Source organism: Acanthisitta chloris, unplaced genomic scaffold (assembly GCF_000695815.1).
Source record: "Acanthisitta chloris isolate BGI_N310 unplaced genomic scaffold, ASM69581v1 scaffold17764, whole genome shotgun sequence".
Lineage (NCBI taxonomy): Eukaryota > Metazoa > Chordata > Aves > Passeriformes > Acanthisittidae > Acanthisitta > Acanthisitta chloris.
Window position 1 is genome coordinate 18190 of NW_008670053.1, and position 16147 is coordinate 34336.

The 16147-nt window shown below is 40.4% G+C and overlaps 1 protein-coding gene across 1 annotated transcript; it reads right to left on the minus strand.

The window, feature by feature from the left end:
• Window positions 1–3137: 3137 nt before the first annotated feature.
• On the minus strand, window positions 3138–16081 carry LOC103801144 (NK-tumor recognition protein-like; the record flags this gene model as incomplete). Its single annotated transcript, XM_009073548.1, has 9 exons — window positions 3138–3216; window positions 4937–5035; window positions 5899–5958; window positions 6090–6185; window positions 6892–9831; window positions 10925–11070; window positions 13958–14045; window positions 15110–15262; window positions 15859–16081. Coding segments are annotated over 9 exons (3884 nt in total), but the record flags the coding sequence as incomplete, so codon positions are not given.
• Between the last annotated feature and the right edge of the window lie 66 nt (window positions 16082–16147).

The following is a 16147-nucleotide window of genomic DNA, read 5'->3' on the forward strand; positions in this document are numbered from 1 at the left end:
TAGGCTAAGGCACAAGGAATACAGGGAGGTGATTGGTAACAGCCAACATGGATTTACAAAGGGCAAATTGTGGCTGAAAAATATGGTGATCCTCTTTATGATTTGGTAACAGTACTGGTGGATAGGGGCAGAGCAACTGACATTGTCTGCCTGGACTTATGCAAAGCATTTGACACTGTCCTGCATGACATCCTTGTCTCTAAACTGGAGAGACCTGGATTTGATGGATGGACCACTTGGTGGAAAAAGAACAGCCTGGACAGTTGGAAGCAAAGAGCTGTGGTCAATGGCTCATTGTCTATGTGGAGACTCGTGACGAGTGGTGGCCCTCAGGGGTCAGTGTTGGGGCCAACACTGTTCAACATCTTTGTCAGCAACATGGAGAGTGGGTTCAGTGCTCCCTCAGCAAGTTCACCAGTGACACCAATTGTGTGGTGCAGTCACACACTGGAGGGAAGGGATGTGCCATCCAGAGGGACCTTGACAGGCTGCAGAGGCGGGCCAGTGCAAACCTCATGAAGTTCAACAAAGACAAGCATAAGGTCCTAACTCCAGGGTCAGAGAAATGTTGGGTGGAGAAGTCATTGAGAGCAGGCCTGGGAGAAGGACTTGGGGTGAGGATTGGTAAAAAACTCACCATGAGCAGTGGCAGCCCAGAAACCAACCATGCCCCAGGCTGCATCCAAAGGAGTGTAGACAGCAGATCAAATAAGGTGACTCTCCCTCTCGGCTCTTGCGAGACCCCACCTGGAGTACTGCACACAGTTCTGGTGTCCCCAGCATAAGGACATGGAGCTGTTGTAGCAAGTACAAAGTAGGGACACAAAGCCCATAGGAGGACTGGAGCACCTTCCCTATGAAGACAGGCTGAGAAATTTGGGGCTGTTCAGCCTGGAGAGGAGAAGGTTATGTGGGGACCTCATAGCAACCTTCCAGGATCTGAAGGGGCCTGTAAGGAAGCTGGAGAGGGACTCTTTGTTAGGAACTGTAGTGACAGGACAAGGAACAATGGGTATAAATTGAAAGAGGGAAATTTAATTAGATATTAGGAAGAAGTATTTTCCTGTGAGGGGGGTGAGACACTGGCACAGGTTACACAGGGGAGGCTGTGGCTTCCCCAACTCTGGCAGTGTGCAGAGCCAGGTTGGATAAAGCCTTGAGCAACCTGCTCTGGTGGGAGGTGTCCCTGCCAAGGGCAGGGAGGTGAGACTAGATGATCTTTAAGGTCCATTCCAATCCCTTAACACTCCATGATTCTATGAATGAAATATTAGTTCAGGACTCAGGTGGCTGCTGCTGTTAGAAACCTGTTTGTAAATGTTTCCTGACTTGAGTAATAAATATATTTAATGTTAAAAAGCATAAGAATGTTACAAAACAGTGATTGGAAAGGATTCCATGCACACACTTTGTCAGTGAACTACAAGAGTAGGAATCATCTAAGACCAGACTTTTGTGCTTTTCTAGAAAAGTGAAAAACCTCTGTAGCAAATTCAGTTTCAGGAACATGTGTACAAACATCATCTTAAGCTGCTGATGGCCATAAATGGAGGACATCAGCACAGTCTGCAAACTTCCCTTTGAACTTGCTTCTCACGTTTCACAAGTGTACACACAAAAAAATATCTAATTTGGGATAACTTAATTCAATCAAAGAGAAAATGAAGTGATGCCTAAGTGAGAAATTACCACTTAATTTCCAAAGCTGTTGCGTCCTGATGAGACTTTAAAAAAAATTCCAATATTTGAAAACATTTGAGAAAATGAAAACCTCTCCAGATATTACATAAAGTCAGTAAGTAATGAAACCTATTATGATACAACAGTGCTCAGTAGCTCTAATTAAGCAATGTTAGTCTGTTTAGTCACCACAGATCCCAATTTTCAGGTTACATTATGCCATTAAAATCTGGTTCTCAGTACACAACTTTCTCAACCCTGAAAAACTTGACAAATTATTTGAAATCAGAACATTGCAAAAATTACTCAATGGTCTTCAGCTTAAATCTATTTATTTTTTGCAAATCATTTACTTGTAACATGGAGTTGGTTTTGGTATTAAACTTCATTTGGAAAGTATTGTCTGTACTTTTTTATCAGGCATCCAAGGATTTTTGTCATCCTATCACTTTAACAATCTAGAGTTCAATATCTGCAATATCAATTGCTGATATTCCCTATGGCAGATGGGATACAGCTCCAGGCATTTTATAAAGGAACCATCCTGGTTCTCTCAAGGAATTATCATGTCAGTGTTTTAAGAAAGGTTTTGAACAAACTCATGATACACTCAATGGTTTCCAACATTCAAAATGTATTGAAGGATGCCAAGCACTGTAATAGGAACTGAAATGAAAGGCAAGAAATGTTTAAGAAGCACTCCTTTAGCCTTTTCAGGGCATTGCTGTTTATCACAAATTGCCTTTTTGCAACATAAAAAGTTTAGACAAGTTGGATATTCAGCTCAAAACTCATTAATCACATTTTTTTCTCACTGCTTGTCGGTTTGACAATTCCCACTGTGTATCACCTCACCTTTTCCAGCAGGATTCCAGAACCTCTCAGTTCAGGAAGAATTAAGACAGTGTGGCCAGGCTTTGTTTTCATCACCTCTATCCTGTATAGAATGCAAGAATCCACAAACCAGACAGCACAGAACTCAGCTTCCAGGATTAAAAAGAGCATTTGCACAGACTAGAAACGGCAGCCTTGATAGGAAATTGACTTCACAGTTTAATAGTTGCTAGCACAGAATTCCTATGAACAGGCAGAAAGTCCTAAAGGTGTTTATAAACAGACTCAAAGACAGTACTGACTGCTGCACCTAGAAAAGTGGTGGCAGCAACTCATCTAAATTTCATGGCTTGGAAAAGCTAATTCAAGGAAATAAACCTGATCTTTGTTTTTAATTATTATATTGTAAAAGTTGCATTTGACATAAAAAATTATAAAATAAACTCAGCTGTTGAGCTCAGTCCTTCTCTCTGCAGGTACAGAGTCAAGTGAGTTCACTGGGAAATGCTCAAGTTTCAGCTAATTCAGCAAACACCTTCACTTGTGACACTGTCGAAACAGGTTTTCTTTTAACATAACACTGAAAAAAAAGATGAAATACAGTTTCCATCCTCAAAATGTTTTCAGCTGTATCTGCTGCTCTCACTGGGACTTCGGTTGTTGGAGTAACTGCGATCGCTTTCGCTGTCAGAGCCATAAGATCTGCAAAGAGGAGATGAAAATGCATCAAAAACTGTAGTTTGAGCTTCAAATTCAAAATTGCATCATGTCAAAAAAATATCAAGACAGACACAGATAAGAAAACCCACAAAAAGGCTTGTTCAGAGTTGGATTTCTTGTCACTGAAGTATTCATTAAAGGATACTCAAAATTGAAATAATTATTAACTTAACATGGAGGAAAACCTGAGTAACTCAAGTCAAACTGTGTTTGGAATATCTTGCTTTCTCTGTTATAGCTAAAAAAAAAAACCCAAAATGAACATTTTAATACATACTAATAGCTCACTGAGAAGTATATCCTAATAAATCCCATTTTATCTTGCCAGCATATCTCAGCTAAGCTGATTTCACAAATCCTTGCTTGATATATGGCATTTTCTTGTTTGAAGAAGAGTCTTCATTAGGCCTCAGAACCACACCAGAAGTCTGTGTGTGTCTGAAGTGTGGAAATTTTTATTTAAAAGTGTTTTGGTTTATCCAGAAGAATTCCAAGTTCAAGATAGAGTCCAGATGGTTTCAGACAACCCACAGGACGTATCCATATTACACAGAATAAGCTTTCATGAGAGGTTTCTCCAGCCTCCTGCCTGTGAGAAAAGCTTTCTATAGGAAAGGTGAGCAGAGCCTAATCCAACATTGTTTCTTTGAAGCTTCTCAACATAGTAACCCAATGATTTTGCAAGTTTATTTCCACATTCTTCATTTATCTCGTTAATTTCCTCTCAAACACAAGATGAAAGTTGTCTTGGGGAAATGGGTGAGAGCAAAGTCCATTAAGAGTTGATATAAATTTGTTAAAAAATGAGTATGCGGAGAGCAGAGGATGAAAATTAGAGCAGTCTTAGAGACCTATATAATTTATGACTAATAGGGACATATAAAAGGGATAAAACAAATCATCACTGATAGTAAATCTGTTTGTATCTCGCTGTATCTCCTGTTCCACCTCTGATCTGTGAAATGTGCTCACTTACACCTATGTAATTTCCTTGGGCTGAGTAAAGTAAAATTTATCCTAAATTCATCATATTTGCAGGTAATATTCTTCCAAATATGTACTAGAAAGTTTAAAATTACATCTGGATTACAATGTAATTTTTAATTTCCCTTTCAGACTGGTTTAAATCAGCTTTTGTAGTTCAACCAGAAAGAACTTACCATCCAATGGAATTCTTTGCATACCAGAGGCAGCTTTAAATCCATCACAGAGCACTTGATTCAGATCTTGAGAGCTACTTTCTGGAGTAGTTTTTAGGAACATTTAAAATTAAGAAGAAACCTCCAAATTATGGAATCATTAAGGTTGGAAAAGACCTCCAAGATCACCAAGTCCAACCATCAGTCCAGCACCACCGCTGCCTTTACCATTAAACTATGTCCTCAAGTGTGTTTGAATATTTCCAGGGATGATGACTTCACCACTTCCCTAGGAAAATGTGCTTATTTTGATTCCATACATACAGCAAACTGAAGACTTCTCAGACCTTTCTTATTCTAATTTCTTCCCCACCCTCATATTACTATGGCATAATTTCTGAGGTCCTTACTTGCTCTAATTTTAACTGGTTTTAATTATTGCTTTTGGTACAAACTTACTTTTTATGCTGTGAGGGAACCTTTTAGCCTTCATGAACACTAAGTATGTATTTAGGGAATTCTTTTCCATAAGTAGTGTCCAAGTGCTGCCAGCAAGGCCATACCTGGATCTCCGATCGTAGCTCCTGGACCTCCGATAGCTGTCACTCCTTTTACTCCTACTCCGACTCCTGCTGTAGTAGCTATCATATGTGTAGGACCTACTTTAAATGGAAAAGAAAGTAACTGTAAATTTACAATTTCGTGGTCTAAAATGCTCTTTTAAACACAGGTTTTAAGAACATTTCCATACAGAGACGAGTGGCTGTACAGAAGTTACTCTGGAAGGATGTGGCGAACAGTAATTTTGTGCTTTTTAACAGTTTCAACAATTATCTTCAAAACAACAGTAAAATCTCAAATTTATTACCCTAGAGAAGACCTACTAAGCAATGAAAGTTTTGTTTTCTCTACAAATTGTAGATGCAGTAAAAATCTTGTTTGCTAATAATTCTGAAAACAAGCAACCAACTGATTCCATTTATAACTCAGTTTTATTTTAACAATAAAGGGAAATGTGTTCACTATTTCTTATCTCATCACCTACAACTGCAGTAACAAGAACGATTTAATTATTTTCAGCTTTTGAAACTGTCTTATGTTGATTTTGCTTTGACTCAAGTTGCTACCATGACACTATTTACAATGTTTTAAGTCCCACCGGTCCCTGGAAGTGTTCCAGGCCAGGTTGGATGGGGCTTGGAGCAACCTGGTCTAGTGAAAGGTGTCCCTGCCCATGGCAGGGGGTTGAATCATCTTTAAGGCCCCTTCCAACCCAAACCATTCCATAATACTATGAAATTAAGATATTCTTTAGAGGCATTCTTATTAAAAAATGTGTACTTGTATATGCATTTATATTGTAGCATGTAGAACAAATTATATCGCTTACATGATATATAATAGTATCAAATAATAATATATTAAAGTCTATTTTAAAGAAATACAAATTAAAGTATTCTTACACCAAGTTATATTGTAGTAAGTACATTTATTGCAGTTTATATCAAGTATATATAATCCATACCTGGATCGACTGTGATGACCATAAGAACTACTTCTGGATCGACTTCTACTATAGCTTCGACTGATAAAAATGAAAGCACAGAGATATTTTTAGTCAATTAAAAAAACCCCAAGTGCTGAAGAGAGTAGGGGGAGAGGAGGAGCAAGAGGAGAACAACATGCTTTGCATTATCCTCAATTAGACTAACTTACCTACGACTCTTGTAACTGTGGTAAGAACTACTTCGACTTCTTGACCGATCTCTACTGTACCAACCTCTGCTTCGGCTTCTGGAGTAGCTTCTAGACCTACAATGAACAATGACAGAAAATATAACTGAAGTGAAAAGCAGCAGAAAATGGGAAGCAAAACAACATTATAAATGTTTATCTTTCAAGCAAAATATTTGTTCCATATTTGCTAAATGATTCCATACTGGCTAAATGACAGAGCCACTAAGTTGCTCACAAGGCTGGAGTATCTCTGCCCTGGAGCCAGGCTGAGAGAGCTGGGGGTGCTCAGCAAGGAGAAAAGAAAGCTCCAGGGAGAGCTTACACTGCCTTCCAGTGCCTAACAGGGCTGCAGGATAGGGACTTTGGACAAGGTCTTGTAGTGACAGAACAAGGGAGAACAGTGACAGGACAAGGGAGAATGGCTTCCCACTGCCAGAGGGTAGGGATAGATGGGATACTAGGAAGAAGTTCTTCCCTATGAGGGTGGGGAGGCACTGGCACAGGTTGCCCAAAGAAGCTGTGGCTGCCCCATCCCTGGAAGTGTTCCAGGCCAAGTTGGATGGGGCTTGGAGCAACTTAGGCTAGTGGAAGGTATTCCTGCCCATGGCAGCCGGGCTGGAATGAGATGGCCTTTGCAGGCCTTTCCAACTCAAACCACTCTATGACTCTGATACATTGCTGTTCAGAAGAAAAACCTGAGTTGAAAAATTAAAACATGCCTTAAAAAGATCAGAACCTCCAAGTTCCTACATCAGGCTGTGGAGGAGCACAAACCTCTTACCTGTATGAGTACGTAGAACTTCGGGATCGACTTCTTGAGTGACTGTAAGATAAGGACCTTGTTCTGTGTCTGGATTTAGACTCAGATTTACTCCGTGACCTGCTGAGACTCCTGGATGGGCTATTGTCATCTCTGCTTGGAGATTCTTCCTCACTGGAGCTTTCCTGGTTCCTTGGCCGCCGGTTCAGCCGAGCTGTTTTCCTAACTTCATCGAAGAGAGATCCAGGCCTTACTTTATTCTTAGCTTTAATTTCAATTCTTAAACCTGCTGGTTTAGGCTCTGGTGCTGCTGCTACACTCTTAACCTCTGTGGCTGTACTAATTGTGGCTGGCTGTAAGTTACCAACTCCTTGCAAGGGTTTCCATTTATTGTCTATCATATTGCTTAGCGTATTTTCAGTAATTTGACTTTTGACACCACAGTCCTCAGCACTGGACATAGGGACAGAGTTATTTTCTTGCCTTCCTGTTTCTTTTTCATCTTTGATATTAATTAAGTCTATAATGTTGTTTCCTAGTTTGACAGCATCTTGCTCAGAGGGTTCAACCTGGAGCTCTTTTTTTATCTCAGCACTTAGAGCCTGAGGTTTAGCAGTGAAAATAACAGGAGACAAAATGTCCACATCGACCTTCCCCGGTGAGTTACGATCTGGAGTACAGATCTCCATGTTGTCATCTGTCTGAATAACATCTTCCAATCCGTTCTGATTACTTTCTTCAGCTTGATTCACCTCATTCTTGCAGACAGCCACAATTATTCCTGAGTTTAAAACACTGGTGGAAGTACTTGTTCCACTGCTCTCTTTAAGGCTGCTGCGATCTGGGGAGGCCCCACATGTGGTGTTTTTATCTAAGAGGTTTTCATCTACAGAAGACTTGTCACCATTTCCCACTTTATCTGTGACTATTTCAGCCTTTTCATAAACTTGTTTTTTATCCTGTATGTCCCTGCTAAGCTGCTTTTCTTTTTTATCATCCTTGGTAACCGGCTTTTCATTTATCTCATCATCCTCCTCTTCACCAAACTCCAAGGGTGGCTGCCAGTGAAACAGTTCTTTTCTTTTCTGGACTTTGTGCTTTTTCTCCTTTTTCCCTTTTGATTTCTCTTTTGCTTTTTTTGAATGAGATTTTTTAAGAGCCTTTTTCAACCCATGTTTGTGTTTCTTTGACTTGCCTCGAATGTTTGCTGAGCTCGAACAGGAACTCTCAGATTCAGATGATGACAACTGTTTGCTTGTCTTCCACGTACAATCAGAATCCAAAAAGCCTTCTGAGGAATTGGATTGTTTTTTAATCCTTTTGGGAACACTAAACTCTGCATCAGACCCTGACGTGGCCTCTCCTTCTTCCTTACTAGAGGAGGGTCTGGAATCCCCCCTGCTGCGCCTCACCTCTCCTCTTTCAGAATTCGACTCTGAGTCCCATTTACTCCCTGAGTAGGATTTTCGTTTAGTTTTTGCACCACCTCTAGGTTGCTCTGAAGATTTCTCCTTCCCTGATTTCCTCTTGGCATGGTCAGAATCACGCTCACCCCTGGATTTCTCCTCCCTTCTCTCAGAACTCAAGCTATTTTTATCCTGTTTCTGAGTACCTCCATCTGCTGGAAAACGACTTTCTTTTCCTCGGCCTGCCTTGGCTCTGGCAGAGCGCTCACTGTCTGTGGAGAAGTCTGAAGATGACAAGCTGTCACTCTCTTTCAATCCTTGAGAAGACTCATCGTAGTCTTTGGGATGCTTACAAGGCAAAGTACTTTCAGAGCTTGTTTCCTGCCTCAGTTTGAGGCCTCGAACTTTGGGATCACTGGATGTGGATTTTCTTTTGTTCCTATGCCTATCATCATCGCTGAGGGAGTAAGATGATGTTGACTCACTATACCCTGACCTGTCACTGTGGTATTTACCTGGTGATGGTGATCTGCCAGAAGAATGGGATTTTGTCCTGGAGCTTGATGGACTTCTCGATCTTGTGTAAGACCTTGAGTAGGACCGACTGCGAGAGGACCTGCTCCTTGATCTTGGCCAACTCTCCGAGCTCCTGTCGCTACGGCCTTTGGAATAACAGCTCCGGTCACTCTCTGAACTCCTTTCCCGCTTACGATATGACGAAGAGGTGTTGGTCTCTTTAACAACCACTAAGCTGTAATTAGTTTGGGTGGGAATTAGATGGGATGTTTTAGCTTTCATTTCCTGAATTCGCTCATATGATGGCTTCCACGGCTTCTGCCCAGGTTTCCACCTGGAAGGAGGTGGACTGTCACTTAAGGGTATAACAGGGAGGCTCTCTGGGACAACCGGTGGTACGACAACTTTGTCACACGGCAGGATAACTGCTCGGACAGGCTCAGCAGTCTTTGTCAACTTACTGTCATTTAATCTTGTTGAAGTACTTCGTGGGGAATTGGGAACAGTCTTTTGCTGCCTAGGGTTGGAGCTTGACCTGGACCTGCTTCGAGAACGCGATGATTTAGAGGGTGATCTTGACCTAGAACTTCTTCGGGAGTAAGATCTTGATTTAGACCTAGATCTAGATCTGGACCTGTAGTATGACCGAGACCCTCTGCTTGATAAAGATGATGAGCTTTGGTCTTCCTTGTCAGATTTAGACCAGTCTCTTCTGGATGAACGCCTAGAAGACAACGAAGAAGAACGAGATTTCCTCTCCCGATCACAAGATGATTTTCTCCTCCTGTGAAAGGAATGAGAAGATTCTACATCCGACGACACTGATGTTTTCTTTTTCTTCGTCTGCTTGTGCTTCTTGAAATGCTTCTGCTTTTTAGATTTCTTTTTATGCTTCACCTTCTTTTTCTCCTTTCTGTGCTTCTTGTGACGGCTGGAGTACCTTGCAGTACCCAGATCAGCATAACCGTTATGTGACCAAGACCTGGATCTCCGGGATGCACTTCTTTCATCCCATCTGCTTGTACATGGGTCACTCAACCTGGAAAACAAACAAACAAGCCCCAAACTAAGTGGAAATTCTTAAAAAAACTTCAGATAATCTAAGTATTTTCCATACCTCCACTGCAATTAAGTTTAACAAAAACCCTAACACACACAAACACTGTAGTACCAATTGCCTTCTGACTGAGCTTCTCACACTCATTTCAAGATATGGAAGTCCATCACTATCAAGAGTTATTTCTCTCTAACAAATAATCAGCCTACATCAGCAAATTTTGCATCTTGTAGAACCCGTGTAAAGATATTTAATGTTTTAATTACCACATTCCACAGGACTTTGACCTCTGCAACTGTAAGATTCTTAAACCACATTTAAATACAAATTTTAAAACATCTCAGTATATAAAGAAGAATCATCATAAACATCTGCATTTATTCAATATTGGTTATATGCAATATTTTACAGTTTTCCTTTGAGGTTTATCTATCATACTTGGATAGAAGCTCTTATTTACTGTCACATAATATCCTGATTTGAAAGAATCAGGAGTCCAACAAGAACCATTGAGTCCAACTCTTGGCCCTGCACAGGACAGCCCCGAGAATCCCACCCTGTCTCTGACAGCATTGCCCAAGTGCTTCTTGAACTCTGCCAGGTATCAAGTGATTTAAAAATTCTGGAGAGTTGGCTTCATCCATCACACAGTTTGCAACTGCAGAAAAAACATGTAACTAGCACAATAAGGGGTTGGGGGATTTGATTGTCTTATTTGGTCTACAAAGAAACCATAAACCCCAGTTTGAGGCTAAAGGAAATCACTGAATTGTTAAGGTTGGAAAAGACCTTTAAGACCATGAAGTCCAACTGTCAACCAGCACCACCATTTTCACCAGTAAACCATATCCTCAAGTGCCACATCCACATGTTTTCTGAACACTCCCAGGGATGGTGACTCCACCAGTTCCCTGGGTGGCCTGTTCCAAAGTTTTACAACCCCTTCTGTGGAAAAATCTATCCTAAGATTCAACCTAAACCTCCCTTGAAAAAACTTGAAGCCATTTCCTCTCATCCTGATACATCAGAGCTTTAAAAAACCCAAGATATTTCACATTTGTAACAACGATCTTACTTATCTCCTTTACTCCACTTTTCCCCACTGGGTGGTCGGTATGTCCTCAACCTCTGCATCTCCTCTTTCCAGTGAGGAGGAGTCTCGCTGCTCTCATCATCGTCGGATTCGGAACACGATCGGGATCGCGGTGGGGTGTGGTATCTCTGTGGAAGCAAAGGCAAAGAGTTGTAAAAGATGTTTTTCTTACATACCTAACTCTATGTTTTCATACTCTAAGCATTTCACAAAGCTGAGAGGGGCCAGCAGCTAATCCATTTTACAAAACATAAAAGGAAGGATCAGGGAAGAGGCCACAGATTCCCTTTTGGAATAACACAATTACTGCAGATAATGACCCCTTTTTTTTTTTCAAGATACTAAAAGCACAGATGTTTCACTTCAGTCAGCAGACACTGAACTGCTTGTGTGGGTAAAGACAAACCCTATTTCAAAGGTTACTGCTGTTCAGCTCTTCAGAAATGGGAAACCAGTTTAAGACACATTCCAAGCAATTAAATAAGAAAACCAAACTATAAACCCCCAAAATCTTTCACCAAAAAGAAGTAATTAAACCTCATATTAAAAAATGTTTAGGCACAGCATTAGGTAGGCAATAAGACCTACTTGGGCAGCAGAGAAAAACCTCTAATATTGCTAACTCATTATTTTCCATTACCCAGTTGGATACACGCTCAGGTAAATTCAGCGAGGAAATGAGATGCTCCTTGACTCAATAAAACACATCTGGATTTGCTTTAATTATTTTGAGCCACTTAGGAAAGCAAGAGAAGTGGAAAAAACCCATACTGCCCCCCAGAACAAAGTCTGAAAGATGCATATCTTGGTTTATACAGTTAATTACAGAAGGCTTTAAGACATCCTGTTTCTACTAAAAAAAAATAATATAACCTGCCATTTAGAGCTTCACCATCCTTTGAGCTGAAGCAATGACCACTTCAAAAAAGCTTTGATATCACAGGTTGTGAAGGGCTCATGGACCTCCCTAATTCTCATATACTATACTCAGGAATCTCTTGGAATTTACAAATTTCGACTGATGTTTTTCAAAACAGTAAGTGCTGCTAATCAAACTATTCAGAGATGGCAGAAAAATGTCTTTTACCAACTACCTGCTAGACCTACATTAGTTCTGTTTTTCATACCTAATTTTGCCAAAATGATGAAAACCAAGACATAGACACCCAAATACCTAGCAAAAGCTAATTCTACTGAGCTTTAAGCTATTTTTTCCAGAAGTCTAAATTCACATAAATATTTAGAATTATAGAATCCCAGAATGGTGAGGGTTGGAAGGGACCTTAAAGACCAGCTTGTTCCCTCCCCCTCCCATGGGCAGGGACACCTTCCACTAGACCAGGCTGCTCAGAGTCCCAGTATATTCCATTTAAAGGCATCCTTTAGTGGATCCCAGAAGTTTCAAACACAAATGCAAGCTGTCAGGTGCAAAGGCAGCTCTCACATTTCATGTTAAGGCTGGCAAAAAACAACTGACACTCAAATACTACAATACCTTGGTCCATGCAACGATCATCTAAGCCATTAATTTTGTGACTTTAAGTATCATAACGGGGATATTATATCATCATCACTGTATCATGGCAGTGGAAAAGTACTTCCTAAATCCAGTGGCTATCACATACAAAAAGTCGTGTTTAGAGGAATCTCAGTTAGAACCATTCTAGTACAACTTTTCATTACAATATACATAGGGATTGATGTCTATATATACACATTTTTGTTTGAGGACTTCCTTTTGCAAAAGAATTTGGCAGGACCAAGCTTTAGTTTATGGTTACCCAAATGCCACCTGCTCAATTGATTGATTCTAAAGGGGAAGAATCCTGGGCTGCATCCAAAGGATTGTGGTCAGCAGGGCAAAGGAAGTGATTCTCTCTACTGTGCTCTTGTGAGACCCCACCTGGAGTACTGCATACAGTTTTGGTGTCCCCAGCATAAGGACATGGAACTGTTGGAGCAAGTCCAGAGGAGGGACACAAAGCTGGTAAGAGTACTGGAGCATCTTCCCTGTGAAGACAAGCTGTTCAGCCTGGAGAAGAGAAGGTTGTGTGGAGACCTCATACCAACTTTCCAGGACCGAAGGGGCTACAGGGAAGCTGCAGAGGGACTCTTTGTTAGGTATTGTAGTGATGGGACAAAGAGCAATGGGGATAAATTAAAAGAAGGAAATTTAGATATTAGGAAGGTTTTTTCATGTGAGGGTGGTGAGACACTGACACAGGTTGCCCAGGGAGGTTGTGGCTGGCCCAACCCTGGCAGTGTTCAAAGCCAGATTGGATAAAGCCTTGAACAACCTGGTGTGGTGGGAGGTGTCCATGCCCAGGGCAGGGGGAGTTGGGACTAGATGATCTTCATTCCAACCCCTTAACATTCTATGATTCTATGAATATCCTCAGTCATGATTTGAATACTCCAGAATCAAATGTACAATTACAAAAGCTTTTCTTATTTCTCCCTCTTCTACTGACTAAAAAATCAATGTTTTGGGGCTTGTATTGTGGGTTATTAGAGAAGAGACAAGAAAAGCTTTTGCAATAGATGACTGAAAGTGCTGCAACCACTCAGGACACTGCAGAGCAGCTTTGTCTACTGTTATATGCTGCAGTCCTAAAGCTTAGACAAAACAGTAAAGGAATCCAATGAGTGGAGAAGAGTAAAAGCTCTTGTCACTTCTCATTACTTTACATGCTGTGATTTGTGTGGGAGGAATGTGGCTGAATTAGCTTCCATCTTTTAAAAGGAATAATTTTATTCTTATGCTTGTGGACCTGTAGCTGAGGAATAAGCATTTGTTTTCCCAATCAATCTTTAAACAAAAAGAAGTCGCAAGAAAGATAGGGAAAAAATGTTCTAAAATCAACTATCTGACAATATTTTAACCTTCTAAACAAGAATCTACATGATGTAAACAATGAAGTGCCACACAAAGCCTCCAAGGAAATTCAAAGCTCAAGGTCAGAGAGGATGCTCTGGGTGAGAGGAAACAAATATAGAAATAAAATTGTCACATACTATTGTGCCTCTTCCTTTAATTTTTCGTCCAGATTTAGAGACTGATGGTTTCTGGTCAGTCACAACTGGTGCAGCATCAAGAAGGTTCCTATATAAATTAATAAAATATGAGCTTACAAGGCAAAACCAACTAGCTTTAAATTAGTTTAAGTTAATAATGAAAAATATTCATCATCTTATTCATTTATTTTGAGGCAGAACTAAGAATTTAGTGAATTTTCCAAGAAAAAGACAGGCAGTTCTGCAACAAAAGGCAAATCAACATATACTTGTTTTCAACCAGTGTGTGGCCTGAGACTCATTACATACAAATAATGCTAACAATGAACTTGCAAAGCACTGTTAAAGAGGTTAAATTGTGTTTAGGGCACAAATCCCTTTGACAACATGGACAGAAGAGTTTCAGGATCTCAGCAGTTACCAACAATGTCTGGGAGGAGTGAATGGCAATTCCCAGGTTCTAAAGCCTTGATTCTTTCCTAAGCAACAAGAGGGAATTCCACACTCCTTTTTACAGTTGGGGTAATATCCACCACAGAAGCAGTTACTAAGGCTTTGGAAAAATTAGTAAAATCTGGCAATATTATATATTAGCTCATCCTTGATCAAAAGGCAAGAAATTTCATTTAAAAACAATCTAATTGCAATTTAGTAGAGGTACAAAACACAAACTGAAATATCTTGCGAACTCCTGACTTCCTTTGTGGCAAAACAGGGGTATTTTCTCTTATTCTCAAACACAGATGAGTCATAAAATTTCAGGTGACTAATTATGAACCCACATGTCTTCTTCAGTCTATGATGAAAAATCACCTCTCCCAATCCCAAATTAGCCTTGCCATTAAGTATTTTCTGTGGTTTAGCGAAATTTTTCCTGGAATTACTCAGGTGGTTTTTTTTTGCATCATCTACAGCTCAGTTTAACACATGTGATCCTTAAGGACCCATGAAACTAACTCATGAGATCTCACTGCCAAACCCTGGCATAGGTTGTAAGGAATATGACACGGTAAACTGTAAAAAGGACAATGAAATCACCTCAGGTAGAAATTCTGTCCCTACAACCATCACAACACTGGTGACAGAATGTTAACAGCAATATTTCATGCACAGTTTTCACCAAATCAACAGAAAAAGCTCAGAGTTCCTTACGGTTCAGGCTCTACACTGACAACAGGCACATCTCTTCTGAGCAAAAATCTATTTTCAGGCACTGGGGGAATTTCTTCAGGACGTACCACAGGTTTGTCCCTCTTTGTGCTAACATCCACTGCTCTGTCTGTTGTGTCACTCCTGTCAGAGAGGCTGCTAAGGGGAGAAGGAAGGGGAGAAGTCAAAATTAGCTGCAACCGAGAGAACATCACTTTTCCAAGTGAATTCCAAGCCAAACCCACCTGATGCACCAAACTTCAAGATGGTTTACCAACCAAAACATGTTTGACAACCCATTTTAGGCTATGGGAAGGAAGATCCACTATTATTTGAGAAAAGGTTCAGTTCTTGTTTTACAGGAAATAATTTTGCCTCTAATTTACAACTTGTCATGGAAATCCTTTTAGAATATAATCAAATATATCTCAAAGTTGTATTATTTGCCTAAAGTCTCACTTGAACACAGGTGTGCTGAGCCCCAAACACTCTCACATGCTGAGACTTACTCATTTCAATGTCACTCAGCTTCTAGCTACAAAGACCTTGAGTTCTATCATAGAAAACTCAACTCACCAAGCTCAGCCTTAGGATTTTTTTTGCTTGTTTGGTTGGTTAAGCTTGTTTGTAAAATCAAGCATCAAAATCCAAACTTAAATCAAAGCATTTCCACATTCACTGCTTGAGCACTTCATGAAAACAAAGAATTTCTCAGATTTCTCTGAAATTCTGAAACTTAAGAGCCTAGTCACCGTCTTTGGCTTGAGGTTCTCTTGCACCTTGGATCCTCCTTCTTCCTCTCCTCCTTCCTTCGTTTTCTTGACTGTTTGGTTTTAGCTCTTCTCTTACGCTTTCTCCTTCTGCTTCTTTCATTCTCAGCTTCACTTTCAGATGAAGACTCTGATGAACTGGATGCACTGGAGGAGGACTCTGAGGCTTCTGAGTCAGAGCAGACTTTCTTCTTCTTCTCCAAAGCTTAAAACAGATATTTTAAATTTACATTGTGCCCATATGTGTGCAGGGTGTGTGTGTGTGTATATA